Source organism: Anomaloglossus baeobatrachus, chromosome 2, assembly GCF_048569485.1.
Source record: "Anomaloglossus baeobatrachus isolate aAnoBae1 chromosome 2, aAnoBae1.hap1, whole genome shotgun sequence".
Classification (NCBI taxonomy): domain Eukaryota; kingdom Metazoa; phylum Chordata; class Amphibia; order Anura; family Aromobatidae; genus Anomaloglossus; species Anomaloglossus baeobatrachus.
The window spans coordinates 644,136,984-644,150,580 of record NC_134354.1 but is presented as its reverse complement, the minus strand read 5'-3'; the positions used below and the strand labels follow the sequence as shown (position 1 = coordinate 644,150,580).

The 13,597-nt window shown below is 44.2% G+C and overlaps 1 protein-coding gene across 3 annotated transcripts in view; it reads right to left on the bottom strand.

Moving 5' to 3' along the window:
- The window catches only part of KCNH3 (potassium voltage-gated channel subfamily H member 3), a 166,178-nt gene that overhangs the window by 46,621 nt on the left and 105,960 nt on the right, over window positions 1-13,597 (bottom strand). For all 3 annotated transcript variants that reach the window (XM_075336943.1, XM_075336944.1, XM_075336945.1), the window contains one exon: window positions 1,562-1,831. In XM_075336943.1, coding sequence (XP_075193058.1) covers window positions 1,562-1,831 — 270 coding nt within the window. The remainder of the gene's footprint in view (window positions 1-1,561; window positions 1,832-13,597) is intronic.

The following is a 13,597-nucleotide window of genomic DNA, read 5'->3' as shown; positions in this document are numbered from 1 at the left end:
TGTACAGTTATACACCAAGAAAAAACAACATATCCCTATAAAGTAGAAGTCACAGGGGGACAAAATGTCTTCTCCCTATTGTGAGGCTGTGTGTGCACACTGAGTTTTTTAATGCAGATTGGGTGCAGTTTATGGTGCAGATGGTTGCCCAAATCTGCATGTCTATCCTTATGCCAGCAAAGTTAATGGGAATTGTGAAGTGCTGTGCGCATGTTTCTTCTTTTTTCCTTGCAGTTTTGGTTGCAGAAAAAAGAAGCAGCATGTCGATTGTTGGTCTGTTTATTTTCAGCGTTTTTGAGCCCTTCAGCCAATGATTTCACTAAAAAATTAATGGCATAAAAACACATAAAAAACATACCAAAAATGCGTGCGTTTTTGGTGCGTTTGTTTGCCACAAGGTGCATTTTTTGGTGCAGAAATTTTCTGCATCTATTCTGCAGCTTGAGCACATAGCCTTAAGCTAAAGGCACGAACCAAAGATGGTGCAGATTTTTCTGCAGTACCTCCCAGAAAATCGCACCAAAACTTTTGTACGTTTTTGGTGCTTTTTTGTTGTGTTGTTAGAGCTTTTTTGGTGCAGAATTTGGTGCGGATTTTGGTGTAGATTTTTTTGCGGATTTTTACCATTGTACATATGCACCAGAAATGCAGGAAAACCACCCTGTGGGAACAGACCTGCGGATTTGTTGCGGATTTTTTACCTCACATTCACTTGCATGGGCAAAATCCATAGGAAAATCTGCAGGAATAATTGACATGCTGCAGATTTTTCCACAGGGAAATCCGCACTATTTCCGCAGCGGAAAAAAACGCAGCATGGGCGCAAGATTTCAAAAAAGCCATAGAAATGGCTGTGGACTCACTGTACTGCAGATTTTTGAGAAATCTGTTGCAAATCCGTAGAAAAAAAATGCGGCAAATTCCAAGATAAATCTGTAGCGTGGGCACAGGGCCTTACAGTAAAGTTGTACTATGATGGTTATTAGAGGCTTATTCTCTTGCATTTTAATAGAATTTTAGAAAAATCTTGGCATAATTTGGAGAAATACATACAAAAGAAAAAAGTTTGTTATGATATTGGAATAGTGTTGCTTTTCTACATCTTTGGGTATTTTCACACTCGACAGATTTGTTGCAGAAATTTCTGGGGCTGAAAATCTGTTCTATACATCTGAATGGGTTTCTTTTGGCAGGAAGCACATGGATTTCAGCAAGCTTTGTTCAGATTATTAGGACAGCCAAATAAATTTCTTCAACAAATCTGCCATGTGTGATCGTGCCCTATTTCGTATCATTTACGGAAATACAAGAAGAACATACAAGTACAGAATTCAGCAATCTAGCAATGTCCAAAATTGCTGCTATTCAATAATGCCATAAAAGAGTGCTGCACCTAAGTATGTTGACAATGAACTTGTAGAATAGGAACATATCGTCCCAATTTTGCTTACATTTTTCAGTGGCCTAATTTTTATGTCAGTCAATGTAATACTGTTTTTTTTTTTGTTTGTTTTTTTTAAACATTGCACACATTGTCAATCATAACGAAATATGATCGTACCTCCTATGAGCATGATACAGATAGAGAAGATTTTCTCAGTGTCTGTGTTAGCGGATACATTCCCAAAGCCAACACTGGTTAGGCTGCTAAGGGCAAAGTATAAGGATGTGATATACGAGCTCCTGGAAGACGGTCCTCCTAATAACACCAGACCAGTCTCATTGGAGGACTCCTCACTGTAATTGTTTTGAGCTGGTAATACTCTGGTAATATTTTTTTTCCCGATATAATAAGGAGTCTCCAAACGTCGAGCCAGTTCTTGTAGCCAACCTGAAAAGTAGAGATGAAATACGTTAGTATTTAACCAAATTAAGACTTATGGATAAAAAACATAGGCAGGTCCATACAAATGCAGAATAAATGGCCTATCTATACCTGGAGCACGAGGAATAATAGTTGCAGCTTCCTTAAATCCTACCCTATTTTTATCTCTAATATTAAGATATAGGAGCACATTTCTGAGGACTGGTGTCTAAAGAATTTACCAATTCTGCACAGTATTCCATAATTATTTTCTGCACACATGGTAGAAAATAAAACACATGATGCCAAATAATATCAGGGTTCAGCTAATATTCTTCATTTCCCCTTTCTTATTAAAAAAACATTTAATAAGTATGTTTGACTTCATGTGACTGAATGGCTGTTGACTAAGGGCCCCTCTTACCTACAGTGCCTACAAGTAGTATTCAACCCCCTGCAGATTTAGCAGGTTTACACATTCGGAATTAACTTGGCATTGTGACATTTGGACTGTAGATCAGCCTGGAAGTGTGAAATGCACTGCAGCAAAATGAATGTTATTTCTTTTTTTCTTTTTTTTTTTTTTTTTAAATTGTGAAAAGTTTATTCAGAGGGTCATTTATTATTCAACCTCTCAAACCACCAGAATTCTGTTTGGTTCCCCTAAAGTATTAAGAAGTATTTCAGGCACAAAGAACAATGAGCTTCACATGTTTGGATTAATTATCTCTTTTTCCAGCCTTTTCTGACTAATTAAGACCCTCCCCAAACTTGTGAACAGCACTCATACTTGGTCAACATGGGAAAGACAAAGGAGCATTCCAAGGCCATCAGAGACAAGATCGTGGAGGGTCACAAGGCTGGCAAGGGGTACAAAACCCTTTCCAAGGAGTTGGGCCTACCTGTCTCCACTGTTGGGAGCATCATCCGGAAGTGGAAGGCTTATGGAACTACTGTTAGCCTTCCACGGCCTGGACAGCCTTTGAAAGTTTCCACCCGTGCCGAGGCCAGGCTTGTCCGAAGAGTCAAGGCTAACCCAAGGACAACAAGGAAGGAGCTCCGGGAAGATCTCATGGCAGTGGGGACATTGGTTTCAGTCAATACTATAAGTAACGTACTCCACCGCAATGGTCTCCGTTCCAGACGAGCCCGTAAGGTACCTTTACTTTCAAAGCGTCATGTCAAGGCTCGTCTACAGTTTGCTCATGATCACTTGGAGGACTCTGAGACAGACTGGTTCAAGGTTCTCTGGTCTGATGAGACCAAGATCGAGATCTTTGGTGCCAACCACACACGTGACGTTTTGAGACTGGATGGCACTGCATACGACCCCAAGAATACCATCCCTACAGTCAAGCATGGTGGTGGCAGCATCATGCTCTGGGGCTGTTTCTCAGCCAAGGGGCCTGGCCATCTGGTCCGCATCCATGGGAAGATGGATAGCACGGCCTACCTGGAGATTTTGGCCAAGAACCTCCGCTCCTCCATCAAGGATCTTAAGATGGGTCGTCATTTCATCTTCCAACAAGACAACGACCCAAAGCACACAGCCAAGAAAACCAAGGCCTGGTTCAAGAGGGAAAAAAACAAGGTGTTGCAGTGGCCTAGTCAGTCTCCTGACCTTAACCCAATTGAAAACTTGTGGAAGGACCTCAAGATTAAAGTCCACATGAGACACCCAAAGAACTTAGATAACTTGGAGAAGATCTGCATGGAGGAGTGGGCCAAGATAACTCCAGAGACCTGTGCCGGCCTGATCAGGTCTTATAAAAGACGATTATTAGCTGTAATTGCAAACAAGGGTTATTCCATAAAATATTAAACCTAGGGGTTGAATAATAATTGACCCACACTTTTATGTTGAAAATTTATTAAAATTTAACTGAGCAACATAACTTGTTGGTTTGTAAGATTTATGCATCTGTTAATAAATCCTGCTCTTGTTTGAAGTTTGCAGGCTCTAACTTATTTGCATCTTATCAAACCTGCTAAATCTGCAGGGGGTTGAAGACTACTTGTAGGCACTGTATACTTCTCTGCTAAATGCCTTCTTTTGTTCAATGTGAGAACCTCAAATAAGTGAAGCACTCAGTTGTCAACATTTTTTTAGGAAAAAAATTAAGCAACACTATTTGCATATTGTAAAAAAGGGAGCAGATTCTATATGCGCTGCTGATTCCCAATGACAATCCAGGACAAAAAGTTGAAGAAAGTGGTTTATTGTCAACGCGTTTCAAGTCTCTCAGACTCCTTCATCAGGACAATCATGTAGTAGACATGAGTGGCCAGAGGACTTTGAAACACGTTGACAATAAACCGTTACATTCAACTTTTTGTCCTAGATCTTCTTTGGGAATCTACATCACCTTGGATTTCCGGTTGGATATCACTTTTATGAAAATCTGCATAAAAATACAAAGGGGGCTAAAGTTATGTGTGTAAGTATTTGTTGTGTTTTAGTCATGTTATTTCTGTTCAATTTTGCCATAAAAATTATAGTCTTGCCTAGTGCCAGTAAAGTGAATGAGATTTCTGAAGTGTCATGCGCACGTTGCTTATTTTTTTTCTTTCAGATTTGAGGCAGCTTCGGATCTGTAGTAAGTTCTTTCAGGATTTTTGCAGTATTTATCACCCATTCCAATGCATGGGATAAATAAACGCAATTAAAAAAATGCAACAAAATGCAAGTAAAAAATTTGGCAAAAACCATGTGTATTTTAAGGTGCATTTTTTCTGGCAAAAGTCACGTTTGTTCCAATGGATGCCACTGATCTTGATCTGGTGCCTCCTCTCTGCTTGTGATCACCATCTTCTTTCCCTGGTTCATGTGAATGTTGCGTCCTACGTCATCCACACAGTATCCTCCATTGCGCTCCTAAGTACGCGCACTTCTCTCTGCCCTGCTGAGGGCGATCAAAGTATTGTATTGTGCATGTGCGGGCGTTCTTTCACCTTTCCACGCACTTGCTCATTACAGTACTTTGCTATACCTGCAGCAGGACAGAGAGAAGTGCGCGTGCACAGGAGTACATGGTGTACATGACGTAGGGTACGTCATCCCTACGAAGCAAAAAGGAGGATGGTAATAGCAAGCAGAGAAGAGGCACATCGTCAAGACCAGCAAAGCCCATCGGAATGCCCCGCCACGCAGGCGAGTAGGTGGCAGGTTCACTTTAACATGTGAACATACCCCAAGACTTGTATAGTAGTAGCAGTAAATCCAGCTTACCATTATCGGTATCCACTCCTTGTTCAGAGCCTGGACAAGGACCTCGTCACGGCCGGATTATTGAATGAGTAAAACAGGAAGGTCCAGCTCAAATAAACAATTTCTTCTTAATTGCTTGGTACATTCAGGTACATGGGACATCAAACACTCTCAAGAAAACCGTTATTGTAGTGTTTGGTGTCCCGTGTACTTGAATTTACCAAGCAATAAAAAAGAAATTATTCATTTGAACTGGACCTTCCTGTTATACAACAAGACTTTCTTTTGACTCTAAATTTCAAAACAACTCTTCACAAAAAATAAAAAGACTATCTTGGGATCTTATAAATGGATTGTCGAACAGTGTTTTTCAACTGCAGTCTTCAACATTCCCCAATATGTCTTGTTTTTAGGATATTTTATAAAAATAACCTGTGTCAATTTCTCATAAGAAGGAATTCCAGCTCACCACATATTGTTATCAGCAGCCCTTGGCCAAATGGTGATCATTATTTGGTAACACTACTAAGATTTCTCACAAGCTGACATTAGCGACACTTCTCCAAAGATTTCTATTTGTCTCATTCTATTATTGCAACAACCAATAAAAAGAAAACCTAGGGGGGGGCGTGGCCAGCAGGCAGCATGAGCGGTCGCATCTGAGAGCAGCTCCGCAGTCCGACGCTAATATATACTATTAATCCTGCCGAAATCGGTGCCTAAATACACCTTTGGATTACCTGTGGTGCGGTGAGCATTCGGATCGGTACCTTGAGTAGAGGTCGCAGCGCAGCGGCGGCTGAGAAGCTGAAGAAGTTTGCTCGGGACTCCCAGCAAGATGGCGCCGGCAAGCAGGCAGAGCGGGAATCCAGTGAGGCGGAGGAGGAGGAGAGCATGGGGGCCGGATCCAAGGAATCGCAGGAGCTAACCTTACAGCAGGTTACGTCGCAGTTACTTGCAGCGATCCAGGATTCAAAAGTGTCGCTGACGGGTAAAATTGAGGAGGTTAAGATTGATGTGGGTCTCCTCCGGCTGGACTTGCAAAACCTGAGAGAGCGGGTAAAGGAGACCGAGCAGCGGATCTCCACGCTGGAAGACGACGCAAGAGCGACGCCGGGCAGTCTGTCCTCTCTGGAAAGCGCGGCAAACAACTGGGCGCAGAGGGCTGATGACCTTGAAAATCGCCTGCGTCGCAATAATTTAAGAATTCTGGGGATGCCGGAGAGGGCAGAAGGGAGCGACCCATGTAAGTTCATGGAAAAGTGGCTCTCCGAAACTTTCCCTGATGCGACGCTGTCAGCTGCATTCGCTATAGAAAGAGCTCACCGGGTACCGGCCAGACCTCCTCCTCCGGGAGCGCAGCCTAGACCTCTCCTGGCCCGACTGTTGAGCAGCAGAGATAGAGATGCGATCCTTGGTGCGGCGCGGCGCAAGGGCCCGATTTTACACAACAACGCCACCATATTGATCTTCCCTGATTTCTCTGCGTCGCTCCAGAAAACGAGGGCATCCTTCATTCAGGTGAAAAAACGCCTCAGAGAGCATCAAATTGCTTACTCCATGATCTTCCCAGCCCGTCTTAGAGTGGTTCATCAAGAGCGATCCCTGTTCTTTACTTCTCCTGCGGAAGCGGATGACTGGATCAACACATTGAAGAGGAAGCGCTGATGCGTCACAGTCATGGGCGCTGCCTGGAGGGTCGCGGTTGTGATGGCGTCGCGGTTCTGATTCTCTTATCTCATCCTCTTTGGAGCAAGGTCGGTGATGCGACTCCAATCCTTGGGACGTTGTGTTTGAAATTACTGTTGAGATCACTTCAGGATCATCCTATGCAGGTACTCGGCGTCCCTCGATTCTGAAGACGCGAAAGATTCTTGTTTGTTTCATCCCTCCTGGCATGTGAGTGGAGCGGGACCGCAATTGCGTTCGTGTCCTGATCTTATGGTCCCTGTTAGTTGAGAAGTTGATGATCTCATCTGGAGACGCTGGTGCGCCTGTGGCCTTCCCTGAGGCATGAGAGTTTCCGGATGTGTCTATTATTGATTTTCCATTGAACCGGCCTCCGGGTTTGGCCCTCGTCGTAGGCGGGTGGCTTGGGGCCGTGCCTGCGTTTGGGATGGCTGCTGCGTTCTCCGGGATCATTGCTTAGCCCAGTCTGCGCTCCGGATTACTCGTCGCTGATGGGGCCGGACCGAGATGACACCAAACGGGACATGGGTCAGACCGCTGTTGCGACGCCCTGAACTCCTTCATGCGATCTTGTTTTATCCTATACTTTTTTGGATCCAAATTGGAACTCTACTTTGGGCTCGCAGTATTGGCAACGCACTTCAGTTCATAATGTTGAATTTTGCTCTTTTAGTGCGATATTAAGTTTCTAAGGTTACCAGATGTCATAATATCCTACAGTCTAAGATTACCTGCCAATCCTTCTATCTCCTTCACATTCCCACCTCTTCCCCCCCTCTAACCCCTATCAGCTTAATTCCTCATCCCTCTTCACTTCGCACCCCTACTTCCTCATTGTTCTTTCTCTTTCCCCTCAGTCTCCCACTTTTTCTCCACTTCATATCTCTATATTCCTTCTCTTGCCCCCGCTTTATCTCCTACTCTAATTTCTCCCTTTTTCTCCTTCTCTCTTCTACCCTATTTCTCTTTCTTCCTCCTTACCTCCCTCTTCTCCCCCCTTTTTTTTTTTTTCTCTCTCCATATCCTCTTCTCTCTTTCTCTCTTTTACTTCTCCCATCTACTCTTGGTCCCTTCACTTATGCACGATTAAAGGCTATGCTGCAGGGTAATTCATTTATTGGACTGCAGGAGAAGCTCAAGTCCTTGTTTGAGGACACCCCCATACCAAGTACACCATCTAGCCACGTTGGTTCACCCTAGTCGTTGCTAGGGAAAATCTTTCCTGGTCGCACTACTGGATCAGTTTTTGTCGGTTGTGTGTGCGCAACCGATAAATTGTATTTAAGGGTACGTTTACCCAAGTTCTACTGTAGGTTAAGTTTTTGACATTTTTCTAGCAATTCAGCAAGTGGCATCTTTCAATGGCTTTAAGCTTGATGACATGGAATGTTAGAGGACTGGGCACATCCAGGAAACGGGCGACAGTATTTGCTCATATCAAAAGATCCAAAGCTCAGATTGTGTGTTTACAAGAGACCCATTTATTGTTGGACACCACTAGAGTGCTTCAAAAGCCTTGGGTTCAATGGTCAGCTCACTCTGTTCATTCCACATATTCTAGGGGAGTATCGGTACTAGTCCACAAAGCACTGCGGTGGGACCCGGGTAAGATTTTAAAGGATACTGATGGGAGGTATGTGTTTATCCAGGCTCACATCGATGGGGTTATGATAGTGATCTTAGCCATATACATCCCCCCTGCAATGGGAATCTCGATTCTATATGAGGCGGCTAAGTTTGCCTCACAATTCCCACAAGCCTTGGTGCTCTGCATGGGGGACTTCAATTTGATTAATAACACAGGACTGGACAGATTCAACACCCGACAGGTCCCGATCTCCCCCACGATACAAACTAGATTGAGTATATTCTTACAGGAAGTGGGATGGCACGATATGTGGCGGTTTTTTAACCCAGTACTGAGAGAATATACATGTTATACTCCAGGGAAAAACTCATTATCTCGAATTGATTACATCTGTGGAAATGAAAGAGTCTGTGCCCATATACAATCGGTCTGTCATTTGCCCAGATCAGTGTCAGATCACTCTCCGGTATTTGTAGGCATTAAATGGGAAGGATGTAAATCTCATAAATTGTCAAGGAAAATTAACCCTTGGTGGCTGTCACTCTTTGGTGCCAATGACAGGATTCCTGATCAGCTTAGGGCATACACGGAAATGAACTCCGTGGAAGAGAATCACTCGGCCTATTGGGACGCGCTTAAGGCGTATCTGAGGGGATGCTGTCACTCCTCTATCTCCTATCACAAGAAACAGGCGGCCAGAGAGGAGGAGGAACTGGCCACCCAAAATAGAGTGCTTGAACATAGATTCACCTCGGACCCCTCTGAGGAAAACAGATCTCAGTGGCTTCAGGCTGGGAGGAAATATCTGTTGTATTTGCAAGATAAGGCTAAGAGACATGTATTCTTCACGAGCCAGAGGTATTTTGAGCAAGGGAACCAATCCAGTAGCTTACTAGCGTTCCTGGTGCGCCAATCCAATAGCTCACCTGCGGTCCTTAAGATCAGAGACCCTCGTGGCGAATTAATTACTTCCGTCAATGGTATATTGGAGGTATTTTTTTACTTCTATAGGAACCTGTATGAGTCCAGGCTGACCGTGTCAAGGGAGGAGATTGCTGAGTACTTACGAGATCTGGAGTTTCCCAGGTTGACTTTGGCTCAGAGATCGGACTTGGATGAGCCCATTAGTATGGAGAAGATGGTGGAGGCGATGAAGGCCCTCAATAAGGGTAAGGCGTCTGGGCCAGACGGACTCCCGATTGAGATCTTTGACAAATATCGGGGGGAGCTGGCCCCAGCCCTCCTGGAAACGGTTGAGGCTTCGTTCCGCAAGGGACGGTTGCCTGATTCCTTTTATGAGGCAACCATTGTCCTGCTATTGAAACCAAATAAGGACCCATTGGATTGTGGCTCGTACAGACCGATCTCTTTGTTAAACTCTGATTATAAAATTCTTACCAAAATTCTAGCAACTAGACTCAATAAAGTGATCTCCTCTATAGTACATGAGGATCAGTCGGGATTCATCCCGGGTAGGAGTACCTTGGATAATCTGAGGAGAGCGCAGGTGGTCTTACAGATGGGCACCAAGTTAGAGGAGGATTGGGCTCTGGTCTCCCTGGATGCCGCCAAAGCCTTCGATTCTATAGAATGGCCATACCTGCTGGAGGTGCTGCGGGCATTTTGTTTCGGCAACGAATTTATCAGATGGATTGAGATCATATATAAAGCTCCATCTGCTAACATTCAGGTGGGTGGCGGTGTGTCGGAAACTTTCCTTTTGGGGAGGGGAACCAGACAGGGATGTCCCCTATCCCCTCTCCTGTTCGCTCTTGCCATGGAACCGCTGGCAGTGCGCATTCGAGCGGACCCAGTCTACCGGGGGGTGAGACATAGTAAGGGAGATGAACGGTTATCTTTGTACGCAGACGACTTGTTACTGTTTGCATCTGATCCGGATTCCTCCATTCCTAGAGCCGTGCAATTGATTGATCGATTTGGGGAGTTCTCCGGTCTGTCAATAAACTGGTCAAAATCGTACCTCCTCTTTCTGTCTCGGAACAGAGAGGATCTGGTGCACGACCACATATGCAGGGTTCCGGTAGTGCATTTTAAATATCTCGGAATTATACTGGCGGGAAGCCCTGCGGAGATGATAGCGAGAAATATATCCCCCTTACTATCATACTTCGGGGAGAAATTTAATAGATAGAGCCAACTCCCGCTATCAGTGGCGGGAAGGATTAACCTCCTTAAAATGATAGTGCAACCAAAGTGTCTCTATATTACCCAGCATGTATTTGTACAGATTCCTTGCTCTTTCTTCCGGTCCCTGGAATCTTTAATGATTACCTTTGTCTGGGGCACGTCCAGATCAAGGGTCCAATTGGCCAAATTACAAAGACCCAAGGATATGGGGGGTATGGCCCTTCCTGATCTTTATATTTACTATCTGGCCGGACAATTGAAATATTTGGGTCCATGGACACTCCCCCGGGTTGGAGGTTCTCCGGAGGGACTTCTGGCAGAGTTCACAGGTGTGGATCTCCTGTGGCCGTTACTGACGGATCACAGGAGGTCCCCTGAGGGTCGTGTCCTCCCGATGCACAAATTGGGGGCCAGGATCTGGAAAGAGGCTAAAGCCGTATTTGGATTTCATGATGTACCAACTGAAACGCCCATATGGGATAACTTGGACCTTCCACATTTTTGTGGGTTGCCGGGGTTTGGTGAATGGAGGAATCGCGGAATAATCTCCCTGGGATCACTGGTCCGGGATGGTGAACTCCGCCCCTTTGCACAACTGCGGTCAGAATTCGACTTGCCGGAATCTCATGGGTTTCAGTATCTCCAGATTAGGCACGCCTTTCGAGCTCAGTTCTCTGGCCTTGGGGTTAGATTCTCTTCCTTCCCAGTCATTGGAATTATTAGATCACAGGGCACTGGTGGTCTTATTTCTAAACCATACTCCTCCCTCATCCGGGCCAAGGCAATGAATAATCCTCTTTCTGTCCGTGAGAGGTGGAGTGCCAGGATCCCTGAAATTGATGATGTAGTGTGGGACGACATTGTCGAATCCCACACGTTGGTCTCTCCTGCTGTTAACAATAGACTGATCCAATTATATATAATACACCAAAGTTATATTACTCCCCAGAGACTGAACAAAATGAAAAAGCTGAATAATTCAGTGGGGATGGGCTGCCCGAGATGCGGGAGAGATGGTGCTGATTTTTGGCACATGATATGGGACTGTCGAGTCATTCTCTCCTATTGGGGTGAGATTGTAATGACTCTTTCCGCCATACTTCAAAAAGCGGTTGCTATGTGCCCAGTCCTGTGTCTATTTGGGGTGGTAGATGTACACTCCTGGTCCCAAGATGAGAATTTATTAATAAAAAAGGTCCTTTTTCTGGCCCGGAAGGGCATTATACTAAATTGGATGAGCACTCATCCCCCAACTAGAGCCTCTTGGATCGCATTGGTAAATGCTATAATCCCGTCTGAACAATTTGTTTATAAGACAAGAGGCTCTTCAACTAAATTTGACAAAATTTGGGGTAGATGGATGAGGTCGCCCTTGACTGGCGGATCTCCTGGTTCTCTTGCTGATAACCTACAATCGGTATTATCGCAATAATAGCCAGTAGTGCCCCGGTAGGCAGAGAGGAGACACATGTGATTCATGATACACTATATCGGGGATACCACGAGTTCCCCGAAACTTGGGTTGCACTTTCCTTGATAATATGGGTTTCTTGCCTTAAGATGGATGTGTCCCGCGAGCTAACACCTTTGCTATGATTGATGCTTTATGGATATGCTGAAAGTAATGGACACTGATTTGATTGTTGTTGCTTTATACTCCTGATGACCAACCAGTTTACATGTACTCTGTTTTACTGTACAATTTGCTGATTTATTCTTCAATGTAATGTTTTACTTAACTTTCAATAAAACGAGTTTAAAAAAAAAAAAGAAAACCTCACAGAAAGGCTGCATTCATATGGCTGTATTTTCGGTCCAAGTGTTGTCCGTGAGCAAAAAATTACCTCACACAGAAGGCTCCAGGACCAATATTATTGAATTGGACTGTTCAGATGACTGGGGTTTTTTTTTCACATGGACTGAATGTGCACATGAAAAAAAAAAATAAAACAGCTCACACTCATTTCTTTTGTGTTTTGAAGGAGACTTGAATATTTAAGTCTATGAGTAGAGATGTGCGAACCTGTAGATGTTCGGGTTCAGCCAGACTTAAAAAAAAATAAATCTGGGGTTCGGGATTGGACTTGACCCGAATCTGACCTCGGATGTGGAACCCCACATAAGTTTAAGGGTCCCAAACTTAAGTGTTATAAAATGGTGTTGATAAGGGCTAGGGGGCTCTAAAAGAAAGCAAAACGGGGATTAAAGCTCATTAAATCTCATGAATATTCACTGCTTCTCCCACCCATCCTCTGTGACAGCATCTGTGATTGGCAGTCAGACTGCCGGCATGCTGGTGTCTGGGATTGGTTGCCCTCACATTAGCTGTCTGGCTTCCCGAAGTTTAGTATAAAATAAATAAATAATTGGGGAAAATGGCGTAGGTTCCCCCATATTTTGATACAAAACACAGATAAAGAAAACAGCTGGATGCTGCATCTCCCAGCTCTCTGCTTTATTTTTTGTTGTGTATCAAAATACGAGTATGACATATGGATCCCCGAAGTGGAGTGTAAGATAAATAAATAATTATAAAAACCAGTGTGCGGTACCCCCCAAGTTTTATACACATCCAAGATAAAATTGATAGCTGGAGGAAGGCATTCTCAGGCTGGGGAGGCCCATGGTTATTAGGCCCTCCCCAGCCTACAAATAGCTGCCCGCAACTGCCCTAGAATTGTTGTATCCATTAGATGCTCCAATCCTATAGCTTACCCGGCTCATCCTGATTGCTCTTGATGTGGTGGCAATCGGGGAAACTTAAGAGGTTAATGACAACTGTGATTCATGAAAAAATCACAGCTGTCATCAAACCCGAGGTTAGTAATGGCTAGGGGGTCTATGAGACCATCTCATTACTAATTGTGTAAATAAAAAGAAATAAACAGAGAAATCCTTTATTTAAAAAACAACCTCTTTATCCAATTTATTAACCCTCAAAACACCCCTGTAGGTTCGACATAATCCACAGACACGACGTCCCACGACTATAACGGCTCTGCGAAATTTGAGGTAGTAGCGTGGCGCCCCTGAGGCTTCAGTCACCACAGAGTATTGCATCTGTCTTAAGGTGTAATGCTTATCCCGAGTAAGAGGAGGTTAACCACTGGTTTTCACTTACACAATACACTTACATAAACACCTAGTTAGCCAGCCAGCA